The 18,014-nt window shown below is 36.0% G+C and overlaps 1 protein-coding gene across 1 annotated transcript in view; it reads right to left on the bottom strand.

Moving 5' to 3' along the window:
- RALYL (RALY RNA binding protein like) overlaps positions 1-18,014 on the bottom strand; it is a gene marked incomplete at both ends in the record, with an annotated part of 297,150 nt that overhangs the window by 16,883 nt on the left and 262,253 nt on the right. Inside the window, one exon of the mRNA XM_079533404.1 lies at positions 2,704-2,751. Within this exon, the coding sequence (XP_079389530.1) occupies positions 2,704-2,751 (48 nt within the window). The remainder of the gene's footprint in view (positions 1-2,703; positions 2,752-18,014) is intronic.

Raw genomic sequence — 18,014 nt, forward strand, 5'->3', positions numbered from 1 at the left:
TGAATACATTTATGAGCACTTTTTTCTGTCAGTAGTTTTTCATAGTAAGACAATCACAAACATAGACTACCACAGCAGCATTTAATATCCCATAAATATTTCTTCTGTTGTGGAAGTGTAATTAGTTCATTAGAGTGATCTGCAACATACAGAACTAGTGAAAAAGCCTAAGGACTAATAACTTTCATGTTCAGATGGTATAAATCAGAAAGAGCACTGTATAAAACATAGACAAATCCACTGATAAAAATCAAAGCATCAACTCTGGGGAAAATAAAAAGTCTGTGTGAGTTAACTTCTTCCAGGAGAGGAGCAACTTCTACTATTAAGGGTGGACTCTACAGGATTGAACTGAGTTGATGGCTCCATATGCTTATAGGTCACTGTTTTTAGCTTTGTCCAAGGTAAGCACGGTCATGTATATGAAGAAACAAATAAAGCAACTTGAATTGAATAAATCCTTGGGGAAAAAACAAAAACAAAACAAAGACATTATTTCTGTATACTCTTCCTACAGTGTTTCTGAGCAGAAATGTACATATACATGAAAAATTAATTTCAGGGTGCAAGTCGCTACTCTGTTGTCGTCTGCTGTTATAATGTAAAAGAAGTCTCAGAATAAAGGTTGATAGAGAAAAGAAGAATTCTCATCTGACTCACTTAGCCTATACTACACTAGGCTAGTATATGGGTCGCTCTGAAAATGATGCCTGCTTTTTATATTTATTTCCAAGTAATATACAATCGATGCAAAGAGGAAAATAACATCACTTGATAGCACATATTCTCAGCCAAAAAACACTAATTATTAGCATAGTAACCACCATTAGTCATACATTTTTGCCACCAACAAACAAGAGTCTGCATGCTATGCTCGTAAAATCTGCATGGCTGTCTGGAACATGGCTTGTCTTTCATGTAACAGCCACCATTTTTTCTGCATGGGAGAATTCAACTCCACATCTTTGCTTCCATGCCAGATGCCATTTTATCAGACTGCTCCTCTGCTGCCATCTGTCACATGGCAACAACGTGTAATGGAATATTGGTGAGAAGTTGGCGATATGGCAGTAGAAGTTGAAACATCTGCCTTTGATGTTGTAGGCCAGCATAACAAAACTAATTCCAGAGCAGCTCTCATATAATGAAGAAATATTTTATAGCTGGATCAGGAGTTGGTTATCCGTGGACTTCCACATTAACCCTGTCTTTTGGTGATTCTTCTATATTCATTGTCATAGAATCACAGAGTGATAGAATGGGTTGGATTAGAAGGGACCTTGAAGATCACACAGTTCCAATCCCTCTGCCATAAGCAGGTTTGCCATCCATCAGATCAGGCTGCCCAGGGACCCATACAACCTGGCTTTGAACTCCCTCAGGGACGTGGCAACCACAACCTCTCTGGATAACCTGTTCCAGTGACTCATCGCTCTCTGAGAAAAAATGTATTCCTCACATCTAACCTAAATTTGCTCTCTTTTAGTTTAAAGCCATTCACGTTTATCCTATCATCTCTATCAGTCTGTGTAAAAAGTAAAAAGTTCCCTTCCTGATTGTAAGTTCCCCTCAAGTACTAAAAGGCCACAGTGAGATCTCCCCGAAGCATCTCTTCTCTAAGTTGAACAAGCACAACTCCAGTGTATTTTCATTGGAGAGGTGCTCCAGCCCTTTGATCATCTTTGTGGGCCACCTCTGGAGCTGTTCCAACAGCTCCACCTCCCTCTTGTACTGCTGTCCCCAAAATTGGACACAGTACCACAGATTAGACTTCAAGAGGGCAGAGTAGAGGGGGACAATCCCCTTCACCTCCCCCTCCCTTCTGGCCATCTCTCTTTTGATGCAACCCAGGATATTTTTGGCCCTTCCGGGCTGCAAGTGCACACTGCTGGATCATGTCCAGCTTTTTGTCCACCAGGATCCCCAAATCCATCTCTGAGGACTCACAATGAGTTCTCACAGTCTGTACTCATTGGGATTGCCTTAACCAAAGTGAAACACCTTGATCTTGGCCCTGTTTAACGTCATTAGATTCTTGTGCACCCACTTTTTGAGCCTGTCTAGGCTTACCTTACTCTGGATGGCACTCCTTTTGTGTTAACTTAACCACTCACAAATGAAGACCTTAAAATTTCCACAGCGCTGAGCTAGGCTGTATGAAGGTACTCCTCTCAGGTAATTGTAATTGTGTATCCTCACACTTTTTGCTGCTATGGAAATACACACGTTCAACTTGTCTGGCTTCACTTAAGGTCTTTCTAGAATTCTAAGTATTCTTGGAAGACAAGAACAGCTATTTCAGGAGACAGTCTATATCTTCTCATATTCTTGGTTTAAAGAAAAAGACACAAATATCAATAATGAAGAATTTTGCAGCCATTGTATGTTCCAGTGAAAGTAAGCCTAGAAGAACTCTGTAGAAAGAAATACTGAGCAATTAAGCTACCATTAAATTTTTCAGCAAAGAAAATGCCCTGGTAGCTCACAGAGAAGGGTAAAACCAAAAGAGCTGTTCAATGAGTAAATATTGGGTGGTAAACTGTTTGTGATATATTCAAATAATCTACTTCAAATACACAGTAGAAATGATGAGACAAATAATATGTAGAATCAAAACATACCTGCATAACCAAACAATGCGATTACATTATAAAGAAATAGTAGAAATTGTGTCAATCATACAAAAACAATAACCACACGTACCGATTGTAGAAATCATCCCTGTAGTAATCATAATCAAAGACATAACCACTGCGGGGAAAAAAAAAAAAAAAACAGAAACAAGAATGTACAGACTTATAGGAAAAAAATACACATTGATCAAAACATTTCTGTTAATATTAGCTTACTCTCATGTTTCAAGCCAGTTTTAGAGTTGCTTCAATTTCGTTCCTTAACCATCTTTATACATTATGTTTGCTGAAGCTAAAGTTGTTACTATGTTATGTTTGCTAAAATCTAAAGTTGTTACTCTACAGTAAATTTGGAAATGTGAAGACTAGGGCAAGTAGAACATTGAAATCAGTTGACAGTACACAGATAAAAGAGCTCACACACCACATTCCTCTGTAATTAGAGATTCATTATGGTGTAATACCCCGAGTGATCAAATCAAGTGAGCACTCTAATGAATGTGACACTCTCTTCTTCGCTGGGCTGACATCATTAGTGGCCTAGGAAGATGGTTAAGTGCAAGAAAGATTGGTGAGTGAGTAGTGGAGAACTGAAATTAGACAATGAATTAGATTAATGAAAAATGTTGGAATGGTTGGATTGTTGATTTTTGAATTCACCAAATCTTTTGCCAAAACAGAAAAGGAAAAATAATTAAAAAAATGAAAGGCGTAGGTAATAGCGTTAGAGATAACTGCCCTCTCAGATTCAAAAGAGAACATACATACATACAGAAATAAATATAGGTAGGACATTGCAAATGACTGGAAGAACACTATTTTATGTGTTGTCAGTTGTGAAATAAATCCTTCATCGTTCTTGTGTTTGCATTCTATTAGCCACTTTCATCCTTTATGGTGAAGAAATAGCACTGAAGTGCATCTCATACATCCAAAAAGAGAACCAAAAATAATAAATGCTCTGCACTCAAAATTTGCTTTGCCTGAATAGGAGCAGAAACTGTTTCTTACTTACCTTACTACGACAATTATTAAAGAAATAAGACATGAAAAAGAAAGTATTGCAATAAATAAATAAATAAATAAATAAGCAAATAAGAAAGCCGAAAGATAGAAAGGAGAGAGGAAGAAGAAAGGAAGAGAAAATTAATTCAGTGAAAATAAAGGTGAAAAGATGCATATTAATGAAGTTTGTCTTTAAATAGAATGGTATTCTGGACTATTTCTGCTCTCTAACAAGAATTCAGTGCACAGGCTGTAGTGCAGGTCAAGAATTCTTGAATACCTTGGGTTTGTTTTCTCTCATGCCATAAAATCTTTTTCCCCATTTTCTTACCTTTGCTAAGTCTCAGAGACTCACTGCTTAAAAAGGAAAAAAAAATAGAGTTGGCAGACTTAAATTACCTCATTTACCATTTCATCCTGCAGTTTTAATATTGAGGGCTTGCCATTTGCCATATCTGCAACTTGCAGAAACACCCACCAAAGGAGCTGAAGGTTAGGGGGTAATTTCCACCTTCGCCTTGGATAAAAGTGCCAAGCCCCTAGAGATCAGAGAAGTCATGCCATCTGCCCATGTAATGCTAGACTAGTATTGAAAAATCATGGGACTCACCATGTGAAAAATCCAGCTGTAGTCCTACTGTTAAATTATTTGAGAAACAAAAGCCTTATATATGCATTTTATATGAAACACTCGTTAAATAAAACAGACCTGGGAGACTAGAATCAAGAAAAAAACCCAAGCATCTGGTAAGAAAAACATTAAATAGTACTATTTAGACCTTACATAATAATCATATTTCTGTATTTTATCTTCATGCAATGCCAGTAAATTTCTCCCTATACAACACAACAGCTCTTATTTTGTCTTTCACTAAATAGCCAGTCTACATGAAACTGAGAGATAGTAAAGCTATTATTTTATTTACAGTTATCCACAGTTTGCTAATGGCTTTATTTAGTTGCATGATTAATAGCTGCAATAATCCTGCACTTAATATTCAGTTTGTGTTTTTAAGTAGAAGAGGACAGAAAATTTGAAGAAAAAAATTAAATTTAAAAAGGCCTGTCACATGAAACCTTTCACCTGGAGTGACATTAATTTAATTTACACAAAGATGAAATAAATTCAGTTTTTCAAGGTTAAAGACCATGCAGCCAATGAACAATAATTCACTTTAAACCAGCTGGTGTAAGGATGAACAGCAGCTTAGCTCTGGAACCTAGCATGTACTCTGAGAAGCAAGACTGTGTTATTTGAGGCAAGCCCCCCAGGACAGAGTAAGACTGGGCCATTACTGATCTTTTGAAGGATGTAGTTCTTCATATTCAAAATATGACAGAGAAGGCTCAAAATCTCCCCTGGGAATGGTGGTGCTGGAAGGGCACAGGAGGGAGGGAGATCTCAGGCAGAGGTCTGAGCATGCCATAGACTGAGAGAGGGTTAACCAGTTGGAAAAAGTTCATAAGTTCTTCATGAGAGTAGTAGGCAGAGAAGGCTTTGGATGGCACTGTGGGAAAGTGCAAAAAAGAGCTTCTGGTGTGATAATTGAACATTTCTCTCCCTCCTTACCTTCTACTCACAGTCCGCTACTGTACAAATCCAGAGAGCCTCTCACACAGTATTCCTCAAGCACAGTATTCTCATATTGAAAAATGTGATTTAACATATTTCATTTTTTTAATTTAGTGAAAAATCCAGGATAATCTCTTTTGAGAGAAGTAGTTTTGCACATCAGTCAGCCACTAAGAAGTTCTGTTTTGTTCTGTGCACAGTTTGGGTAACTTCTGCCTTGAAAATGAACTACTTTGTGTCCCTTCAGCTTTACCAGTGACAGTTTCAACCCCCTATTCTCCATGTGGTCCAATGTTATCTTTGGTACCAGAAAAAAGCAGCATGTATTGTAGCCTGATTATCTCATGGTAATATGATTCTTGAATTTCTGTAAACTTCTGAGTTGTTTATATCAATTACCTTTTAAAATATTGCATTGCTTTCAAGCATCTGATAATGTTATTATGGCAGTCCAGCAAAATTCATTATCTGATATAAGTTTTAAAGTCTGCAAAAATATAGAAGAGGAGCAACACCCTCGTGTTATGTTTTTATATTTCCACCAGATAAACCTCAGCAGTGTTCATCAAGTGTTTTATGACAGAAGCTATCTAAATTACTTTGGTACAGATGTTGCCTCTAACTTGAAAGTTAAGGTGCTTTGTATTTTCATATGGTTTAGTTCTGTAACATCCATTGCTACTGAGATAAGAAGTAAATGCTGCTTTTCTGAATGTTTCGCAACAGTTAGACTCTGAAATGAGCATACCCAAGGATTCAGCTGGAGCAAACAATATCCAATTCATTCATCCTGTCCATCTATCTGCCAAAGAATTACTGACCTTATGGCTGGGATATGAAATGTAAACATATTATGGCTTTTAACAGTGTGACCTGCTTGACAATTGTCAAGCTTACAGGAGTTGATTTGCTTCTGCTTCTAATTTGAGCATTTTAAGTGAAATCTTCACAACTCAAGGGCATCCCTTCTAATTGAATCTCATATTCCACAGCATGGGTGCTGAGGACTGTAGCAGGAGGTGGGGAGGGAATCTCTTCTTTCCCCACAGGCTATTCAAGATCTCTCTGCATTGGCAAAGGACATTTCTGTTCAGAAGTGCTGTTCATAAGGGCAGAAAATAGCCAGTTCCGCGCACAAAATGACTTCTATCTGAGACCCTTGGCAAAGATGTGGTATCATCTAATTTGCTGTTGTACAGAAAGCAGAGATGGATGGGCTACTGTGAGCTCTCAACAGAGCAAGAGGCTCACTTCCTCATCACTTGGTATCCTTTAAGAAAGATGGCTGAATTTGAGATTTCATCATGGAGATAAGACATTTACTCTTCCATGCTATCTATTAAAATGACAGAAGGAGAATAGCACTATAGAACCTTATCTGTTGTTGACCCTAGAGGAACATGGGTCTAAAGTGCTGAGAAACCACATCGTGGTTACTTTTTTGTCCCCATGATCTAGGTCTGCTTCTGCCTCTCTGAAACTTATTTTGCAGTTGCAGCAACACAGGCAATGCTGCTGCAGCACAGCTATGGCACTGAGCTCCTGGGGATAACTGTCCTTTGCTTTAGCAGCTGAGTTAACAGCCCATGGATGCAAGACATCATGTGAGACCCTTAAAGGTCTGGGGTTTTATAAGAGCAATTCCTAGTGCTCTTGGTAGTGAAGCAGTAGTTCTGCACATGTATTGTAAAGGCTGTGATGCAGAGATAATGACAGGAAACCAAAATGGAAGACCTAGAAGAAAAAATTTCTTCTACTTTTCAAAACAATCTCAATTTCTTCTTCTTTTTTTTTTTTTTTCAATTAAAAAAAAAGAATGAGAAGTGGAATGATGATGTTTCACTTGTAATAATACACTAAAGACAGACATTACACTGTGAATGCGATTAGTATAGCTCTGTCTACAGCCCTAATTGTTCACACTTCTACAGCCAAGGGACAAACAGAAGCTTTGGTCAGTGCTGCGGTATAGAAAGCAGAAAATTAGCGCAGATAATCACTAGCACTGAGATCAAGGTGCAGGGCTCTTAACCTCTTGGGAGTTATTCCTTAGCAAGCCATTAACCTGCGTTACAGAGGCTGCAAGAAATCATTGGTGCAGTGTAGAATACCAAACATTGAGAAAGTCTGAAGCAGAGAAATGTTTAAAGGAGCCTGAGAACTGGTGGAGTCAGCAGTTTCAGAATGACACTAAATAGGTAGATCACTTACCCACATTCACACCTCTGCAGCATTAACAAGAAACCTACATGATGCTGCTGCTAAAGTGGAAGGCAGAAAGGCACACTAATGTTCACACTAAGGCAAAGAAAACTTACCAATATTATGTGTTTCTGTTAAGAAAAAGTCATAGCTCCCTTTTCTGACCAAGTATCAAGGAGACAATCTTGTAAAAGTTGCCTCTTTTAGATTAATTTTACTTGTCTTTAAATTCAGTTTATCTGAAGAAAAAAGACCCCAAAGATCAGGTTTTCAGATCTATGTTTCTTTTTGCATTCAGTTTCCCAATGCACATTAGCAGTTGCAGTCAGGCAAATGAATTATGCTTCTCATCGCCAAAAAAACTCTCTGGATGTTATTATGTATTTATTTACATGACAATATTGTGTATTGAAAATGTACTGGCACCATATAGCCTCTCTAATACTGTGTTGTATGCCCACACAAATATTTTATAAGCTAATGGTCACACACATGGTTTTAGGTTACCTTGCTCCAAATACCAGTTAGTACAGCTTCAATGGAGTTACTCTCATTTTAGAAGAGTTAATGCAGCAAAACAAAAAGAACGTCTGTTATTTTCTTGGAAACAACAAATTCTGTTGTGCATCTGAGTCACCCTTAGCTAATATCACTATTTTTCCCCACACGTACAAAGATGTACTTGTAAATCATAAATGTTGACAAACCAGACATAATGCATCTTAATTCAATTGACAGCACTATCACCATTTATACTGTCAATTGCTTCTCTGTCGTCAGTAAAATATTAAATACAAAAGCAATATTCTCTTAATCAAATTCTTTTTAGAAAGCACATATCAGTGTAATGGTTGAAGCAAGCACTCCTGTCACTTGTAAAATCATTTCTCTTGTCATATAAAAAGAGTGCTAGAAATTGCTTCTGTCGAGTGCAAAAAAGAATCAGTCTAAACTGATGTTATATTAAAAAAATATATAGAGAGATGAGAGAAGCATAACTAGATGATCTGGGGAATAAGCACTGGCAAGTTTCCCTGTAAGAAATTACTCAGATGGCAATGACTTCCATGAGCTATTAAAAAAAGCAGAGTCTTTGAATACTTTTCAGCGGATGGTTACCCACACTCCCCAAAGACAAGAATTTAATTTGTGCTAATTAACATGTTAATTGATAAACTCACTACCAGTTTCCAAAGCTAGGGGAATGCGTGGGCTGAATTCAATCTTTAATTTAGAAACGATTCAATTTTAATTAAGGATGAAGATCGTGGTAGAAGTGAAAGAACACTTCTCTTTTGCAGTTCAGGCCACATGTTCTGCAGAGAAAGACAACAGTCTCCACAGTCCACTTGTTGCTGGTATACATTTTAGTAAAAAACAAATTCTTATCAGTGGTTCCTTCAGCAGATATATTCCTGCAGATTTATAGCAAAAAGGAGGGACAGAGCCAAAGGAGGACAAGAAGATATGGAAAAGTATTTTGGACTTATTTCCATATGCAGTTATGAGGGCAAATAGGAATGGTTAAAAACAATAAAGTACCTCCTAAATCCCTGATTTCATCTCAAACTGTCAGATGATTGGACATAACCTACTGTTTGCATTTACCAATTGTCATAACAGTTTTGTTAACATAAGTAAATAAAGTATTATTCTGATTGTGTTCAGTTTAAAAAGGGCAAGGTAACATTTTTTGTATGTTTTCCATGTATTTATCTGTTTTCCATGAAGTGGATAAGTATGGAATCAGATATTAATAATATAGAAAAGAGTATGATACTGTAAATGGAGACATTATTTCAGTAAAACTGAGAAGCTTTTGGGAAATCTTTGTCCGAAGAGATATGTTTTGCCCAACTATGACAGCTATACATAAAATAGTTCGACTGACATACACTATTCCATTTCCAGTACCCATTAAACAATCTCTCTGCAGGCACTCAGCAAAATCTGCAATATGATTAGGCTGGTTTTTTTTTTTTTTTTTTTCATCTTACACATACTTAGCATGGGCTCATCGTCTCTCCTCCCAACTATTTTCAGTAAAATGTATATTGGGGAAACTGCTGAACTCATTCTCCAACCTGAATTTGAGGCAAAACTTGGGTAAATATTAAAAACTACCTATGGACAGTCAAATACTTTGCATTAGATTTTCCCACTTAGATATTTCCCTGTAAAGGATAAAACAAAGCTTGTGTAGCACATGATAGAAACGACATTAAGATTAATATTCAGACTCCGGCGAATCATCTAATCTGGGAGCAATTTATGGCAGCCAAATGGGCATGAACAATACAGGACTTTCAAGGCAAAATTTAGCCCAAACAGTTTTCTGTACAGCTAAGCATCAGAATTATTCCCAACAAAACCTATTTGTAGCTGCAAGGAAAGACAATGAACATTGTTAGCCTGCTGATATTTAGAAACAAAGTAATGTTTTCTACAGAAAGAAGCATAAAAAATCTACTTAATGTTTCTCTGTCCATTCTTCTTCTGCTGTTAAACTATTTTCTGTCATCTAAAGTAATCTCCAATTACTTGTGTTTCTCATGGGAACATACTATACTAAGGTAATGAAAAAGCTTTCCAGTGTGAAGTGGCCTACCATGTCCCAAGCTGCTCTTTAATTGTATAGATTGACTGGGAAATTCTTGATGTCTGTATGGTAGAGTAATGAGTCCCACCTCTTAAAAATGCATTTCAGATTCAATGTATTCAAGGTACTACTGTCAGATTGTGCACAAGTGATTGATTATCCAATTTATTAGCAATATTGTATACATTGCACGAGTATGGTGTGACAAATACAGAAGACTGCCATTGACAGGTGCAGGAATAAGTGATGGGTTTAGGCTTTGAAGTGTTTCTACAGCATTTCACTGAACAGCGGACTGATAAATTAAAATCACACTGGTAGCACTGAAGCTGAAAGACTAACTGCTTAAGATTACAAAAACAGATCTCTGGAAACTTTATGTAGTCTCCAGAGAAGTAGTCTTAGAAGCACTGAATAAAACAGAAAGGCACAGCTCACAGAAGATTAATCAATTTCAATATGACGGTGTCAGAGTTTATGTAAAGAAAAAGTGCTTCTAAAAAGCTGCAACATTCTTTTCTTTCTCCTCTCTCTGTTTCTCATACTGTAAATACTTAAATTTTGTTTTGTACTCATACAAAAAGTTTACAGATGTACTTTTTTTTTTTTTTTTTTTTTTTTTTTTAAATTGAATAACTCAAGGTTTAGCTTTAAATTGTCAAAACAGAGATAACTGTCACGGTCCTGAGAATGGCATGTGAAGACAAGACATACTGCCTTATCACTTTTTTTTTAATTTTTTTTTTTTTTTGAAGAATGTACCGTTAGTAAAGTTACAAGGTAAATGGAAATACCAGATACTGTGAATCTGAGAAAGCATTCTTGTACTCCTGACCTGTTGTGCAATAAATTTCATGGTAATTGGTTGTGGGAAACGCATATGATAAAAAGGATATTCCTTAACTGAGAAGGAGACTAGACCCAATTCCAGCCTTTACAGAAATAAGTGGAAGGACAGCTGTGCAATTGACTGTATGGTCTGGTTTCAGCTAGAGCAGAGCTGACTTCTTCATAGTGTTTGGTACAGTGTTGTGTTTTGACGTTAGTAGAAAAAACAGTGCTGATTAACACTGATATTTTAGTTGTTGCTGAGCAGTGCTGCACAGAGCCAGAAATGTTTCAGTATCTCATACTGCCCTTCCAGCAAAAGGACAACCAAAACAGCTGACCCAAACTAGTTAAAGAGGTAATCCAGACCATATTACATCATGAAAAAAGCACGGGGAGTTGGCTGCTCAGGAACTGGCTGGACATCAGTTGCAGGTGGTTAGCAATAGAATGATATAATGATAATGATTATATTTATATATAAAAAATACTATATATATATATATATAAATATAATTATATATATATATATATAAAATATATAATTATCATTACTATTATTTTTCCTGTCCTGTCACAGTAAGCTTTTATTTCAGTCCATGAGTTCTACTTTACCCTCCTCTTCCACCCCCCCCTCCAGTTTTCTCCACAAACCTTCTGGGAGAGGGGAGTGAGTGGAAGGTTGTGTGCTTTCTGGTTGCATGTTCACTTAAATCACAGCACACAGTACTTTATATTGCCTAGCTCAGTGCTAACTATACAGACTACATTTCCCTTGGTTTCTGAAAAATACATGCCTAGTAATGCTATTAATGGAAAGGCATGTCTGTTCACTTTCCATAATACAGAGGAAAAAATTGCCAATATTTCTTTTCTGTAAGTGAATAAATAAGTCAGAGACTAAGTAATTTCTAAAATAACAGGATGGAGACTATTTGATTTACATAAGGGAATTCAAAGTCTCCACTCTCAATTCCCCCACAGTTAATCCATAATAAAGTTCCTGAAATTAGAGGATCAGATATAGTTCTTTACTTTAAGTACACATATGGAATGCTTCCAATGTATTCCTCCTAACAAGGAAGAGAGGTTCTTCAAGGTGACTCACTGAGGTGCAATATATGGTACAACAGTCCTGATGACTTCCATCATGGTATTAGTATTGCTGTTACTGTTTGCAACTTTTGACATGAACTAGAAATCCTAATTTCTTATCACACAGATATGAGTGTGACTCATTTAGTTGAAAAGTTTTTACTTTTTTTTAATATGCAAAGAGATATAGCTCAAGGCTAGTCAAAAGACCTTATTCCTCTTATTAAAAAAATAATATGATTTTTTTGCATGTTCTAACATATCAGCTGATATTGGAGACTAGCCCCTTAGCCTCTACAACTTGCCTTAGGCAAGCTCAGACATCTCCTGCAGTTGAATTGGGCTGTCTGCCATGGGCAAGAGCTAAGGCTCTTCATCTACCTTTTTTTGTTTGTTTGTTTGTTTGTTTTAAGAGAAAACATCTAAACTAGAACACTTTTCAGCTTAGGGAGGGATCTTTCTCAACTTTTCAAACACAATAAGAATAGGAGACAAATGATATAAATGACTTTAACCAGTTTTTGATCTCTCAAAATACAGTAGCCACAATTTGGTAATAAAGAAAGAATAGCTTTCTTTATTAGTCCTTTCTGAGAATTAGGACTTGTTAGAAACTCCTGAAGGAGATGATCTCCAAGCAGAGAAGCTTCCCTTTTGGCTGCCAGTCCTTAAATGAGGTTAGGGTGAAGCCTGGTCACACAAGCAGCTGTACTTCCAAGGTTGGCTACATGCCTTTACCGGATGCTCAGTCATTGGTTCAAGACATGTCCTAATAGTTCCCATACAATTGGGCTCCTGTCTTTGTGGGTATGTAGGGAAGGTAATCTGTGTGCTCTTCTGCTTTATTATGACTGGTTTCCTTCTTTATGATGACCTCCACACTGTAAGAGCTTCTACTCTGAGGCTTACAGTGAGGGACAATATGGGATATTCATCATTTACTTATTTCCTCATTTGAAAGTTTGTGATAAACATCTGATTTTGAATTTAGTCAGGTTACATTTTTGTTTTCAGATTTAACCTGTTTTTTTTCCAGCTGTAAGCTCCTTAAAATATGACAGTCATATTTTGCAAATAATGTTTCTCTGACATATTTTGGTAGCATGACTGAAGTTAACTTAATGATCTACAGCCTTCCAGTTACATTTAAAAACAAAAAAAAATTAGGGAGGTATGTGATCATACCCCCATTTTCACCTTCCACAGCCTAGATATTTCAGGAGAATTCTTGATGTAATTGTATTTGGCTTCAAGGAAACAATTGCAAAGATTTACATTTTGGAAACTTATGTTTGGAGCAGTAGGCAAGTTTTATTATCTCATAATCATCTGTTAAGAGTGTCATATTTATGTCTGAACAAGACATCACATTTAATGACCATAACATGAGAATTTAGAATTAATTCTAATCCAGCTTGAGTAGAATATACACAAATTCTTCTTTAGTCTTACCAATCTTGGCAAAAATGATTATATGTATATAAAAATTAAAAGTGATACTCTCATTAAAATACATTTATCACCTGTAAGATATGGTAATTGTCTTAGCTCCTAGACTATTGCTTGTACATTCATTTTTTTTCTTTTCCATAAAGGTTAATTTCATAACACTTCAGAAGGTAAGGAGACCACTTCACAAAAGAGGGCTCAAGAAATTTTATGTTTCTATTATTGCCATATTCTTTCCCCATATCATGTGGTCACTCCCTGACTTGAGTGGATCTAACTATCAGATTAGTGTTAGTAAGCATTTACAGAAAGTTTCATTTGGAGTGTTTTATCACTCTGTGAAATATACTTTAGAAGATAACAATATAAACAAAATCTTATTTTGCTTTTACATGCTATACTGAATTAAGCTGCAATCAGTCATCAGGATTGCCTGAAGTATCTCTTCTCAAAACACAGGACTGTGAAGGAATTGAAACCGTTAACATCTCTCTCTATCTCCTCCTTCTCACTCTTGTGAGACTCCTCTCACACAATTTTTGTCTTCTCCTAGCAAAAGAACATTACCATTATTCTCCCTTATGACTTACATGACTGGAATGTTATTTTTCTATGAATGCTCTACATAGCGAGACAGTTTTATAGCCTATAAAATATCAGCCAGAACATGAAATACAACTAAATACTGACATATAGACAAGGTCTGCTTGAAACCAAATGCTATTTGATTCCAGGTTTAAAGTGTAATCATGATTAATATGTGTGTGTGTATGTGAATAAAAAGATTACTTTTGCAAAGAAACAAAGTCTTTTTCAATACCTCTCAAGTACTTCCACAATGATATGTGAACACTTTGGCACAACAGTGCTATAAAAGCTGCACTAACAACCTGTAGTTTTGCCTCACTAATTTCACTGCCTCAGAATATATAATTTGCATATCCTGGTGTACTTCATTGACTCCAAAAAAAGGACAGCTCTGCAGGAAGAATTATGTTACTTGAGAAATGCTTCGCATTTCCTCTTGCGTGTATTGATTTTAATTTCCATAAGAGTGTTCACTATTTTCAAGTAGTCAACAAATATTTCATAGAAAAAATGTGGTCTGAAAATTGGTGATCTTTCATTTTGACTACTTGGTGTTCAGAGTGTTCCTGAAAATCCACCAGTAGTTTCTGTCCCTTGATTTAGGTGGCAATAGAATAAATGAGAACATATCCAGTAGGTAAATGATCCAGTTGGCAAATGATTGCTTTTGATAAAATTTGCAATTTAATATGACTTAGAAGTACTTTCTAGTGTCTATCTGGTTGGTTATGAAAATATTTTACGCAATTACTATGGGACAATACCTGATTCAGCCACACAACCTTACCCATTAGAGGGTTCCTAAACCTAAGTGTGAATTCAGAACAAGCGCTTTTTGTATGTCATTAGTGGCAACTGAAAAGAAAAAAAAAGTAACTCTAGAATCATATAATTGTTTGAATTGGAAGGGACCATAAAAGATCATCTGGTCCAACTCCCCAGCAATGAACAGGGACACCTACAGCTCCATCATGTTGCTCAGAGCCCTGCCCAGTCTGACCTTTTATGAGCTCAGGAACAAGGCATCCATCTTGTTACAGTGGGCAACCTGTTCCAGTGCTTTCCCACCCTTATCATGAAAAAATATTTTTTCTCATATCCAGTCTAAATCTCTCCTGTTTTAGTTTAAATCCATTTCCCTTTGTCCTATCACAGCAGAAAAACGACAACAACAAAACCAGTAACTCCAGATTTGTGGGAAATGGATGTATGGTTTTTAAATCAAAAAAGATGTTTTAGTATTATCTACATAAATCACTACCATGGCAACATAAATTACCACTTTCTAGTTATACATGTCAGTTCTTTGAATTTCTACTTCAGGTTTAAGGCACTCACCTCAGCATTGAATTTTACTGCAATATGGGATTGTAAAAAAATTACTTTTGTTGACCAAGACTGATCTTCGCATGAATTTGGAAACAAAATTGAAGCCTTTTCTAGCAAAAGTGATTAATTAAAAGTCTTAGCAATAAATAGCACAGTTATGTTAAGACACAATATAATGTAAATTCTATTTATTTACTGCATATAACAGCAGTAGAATTCTTACAACCTATGCGTACTAATGGAAAAACATGTGGTTGATGTCAGCAGATCTGCATTTTGGTCCAAAGAATGATAAGAATTATAAGAACCCAGCCTGACCTTGTGATAAAAGAATCCCAAAATTATATGAATAACTACAAACTGCTTTTGAACTGCACTTTATAGTTGCAACTAAAGGAAAAAAAAAAAAAAAAAAAAAAAAAAACAGTCAAAATCATGTTCCTCATTCTGAAAGTAGAGAGTAGTTTGGATGAAGTGGAGACTATTGTATATAAACCTAATTACTCTAAATGTAGTCCTGCTTCTTTTCAAATTATGGTGTGTAAAGACGTAGTAATGTAGGTGCAAAGTCATCTGTAAATGATGTCTGAGCTGCCTGAACTCTCAAATTAAGCTAACTTTTATCAGATGATTTATCTTTCAAGCTGAAATTTTGCCTAGTATCAGGACATATCCTGATTTTATTCCAAATGAAGGATACACTACAGCACACTAATGCACAGTGAGCACTGCAATAAGGTAAGATGTGATTTATCATTTCTTAGTATCATACACAAGGCCATTGACAGAATAACGCTAAAGACAACATCTAGCTTGAAGCTTAATAACATTTTAAAAACACCAACAATTAGGAGAGGGAAGTCTGATCAGTTATCAGTTATGCTATCTCAGTTTCCTCTGAGATAGCAGGGTTTCTCTCTGAGGTACTTCTTTCTGCATTGTCTCTTTAAGGAAGATTCATGCCCTGGAATGGACCATTCTCCTGATCTCTGAGGAGAATGAGGTTAAAAATACCACTGCATGCTGTCGTGCATACAACAGCTCACAGGCCTTTTCTGTCTATTCACAGAGATGGCAGACACTTCTAGGAGATGTCTGGTCCAGCCTCCTGTCCAATGCACAATGATATCCAGGGCTACAGAAGAGCCTTGCCTATCTGAGATTAGAAAACTTCAGTGGATGGAGACTCCACAGCCTTTCTGGATGACATCTTCCATTTCTTCCACCATCAACTCTGGTGATGTAGCTATCTTTACACAACACTTTAATGAAATTATCAAAGTGCAACACTGATACCTGAGAAATAGGAAGGGATATTACTATTATAAATATCAGACCTCTCCAAACACTGATTTAGTATCTGTAGGCTATTGACTACTCGTTGGGCAACCACCAGCAACAGTGAGTTTGAAGTAAATAGTGCTGTTTCATATTGAGATTACATACTCAGAAAATATAGAGAAAATATAGTCAGAAAAATACAATCAGAAAAATATAATCATAAAATATAGTCCTTCCTTCTTCCATCTTCTGTTTTAAGATTATTGTCTCCCTTTTTGCTTTTGTGTTGTCCTTTCCCCAATAATTTCCGCTCCATCCTCATATTCCTCTACTCCTGTTTCTATTTATTTATTTATTTATTTATTTATTCCCCAAGAATGTTTCAACCTCCTCACCACACTTCATTCCCTTATCCATAATTTTTCCCTCTTTAGAAAGGGAAAATGCCACAACACAGTTGAGATTATGGTTATTTAGTATTGAGGTACTAACATTACTCAACATTAATGAGCTCAATAGCTATTGTTTTTCTAGAAGTACTAATGAAAGGGTAGTCTTGGATGACAGAAATAACAGAAACTAAACAAAAGGAAAAGCAAATAGAATAACCAAAAAAGAAAAAAGTGATCTCATGCTCTATTGCTTTTCTCAATTATGAACCCCACTGTTACTGATCATTATAGACAGAGAGAAAAACAGGAATTTATTGAGGTGCATATTTGTTAAGTTTGTTGCTAATAAAAGTTAATGGAATTAGGAAAAGACTTTTTTCCCCCAAAATGTATTACTATAATTTCTATGTGATATATATTTCTTTGTGTGCGTGAAAATGGAAATACTGTAGAATATCAGGCAAACGAAGGAAACAAAAAATAATAATTTACATTACATATGAGTAGAAAAATACATAACCTGGGATCTTTAAACAACAAACAATGATACAAAACCATCAAGTTCGGTAAATGGAACAAAACATTATCTGTTACTGTGACTTCGTAATCTATTCCTCACAGATATACTCAAGAAAAAAACGAAGAAACAACTTTTTAAATATTTACAAAACAGTGATAATTCATCTAGTGTTTCAGAGAAAACCATTATAGAAAAATCCTAGTCCTTATGGCTTTTAGTAAATTGCTGAAAGATAAGTATGTCAACGATACTGCTTGAAATTAAACCACACAGGCTTTCAGTATCTTCCATATAAAGATTCCTAGCTTTCCATGTTAGCTATTGCACCTAATTCATTGCTATCTCTCTGGGGACTAACTAGGCAGTCTCACCACATGTAAAGCCCCTGTAGTCTTCTAACTCCTGTTGATGGCCATAGTTTAAATAAATTGTCAAGTGTGTGCAGCCCTCCCATGTTTTTCATGTAAATGCAAACCCTGAATACCTAGACTGCATGAAAATGGCAGTAATAAATTATTTT

Source organism: Tetrao urogallus, assembly GCF_951394365.1.
Source record: "Tetrao urogallus genome assembly, chromosome: 3".
NCBI lineage: Eukaryota > Metazoa > Chordata > Aves > Galliformes > Phasianidae > Tetrao > Tetrao urogallus.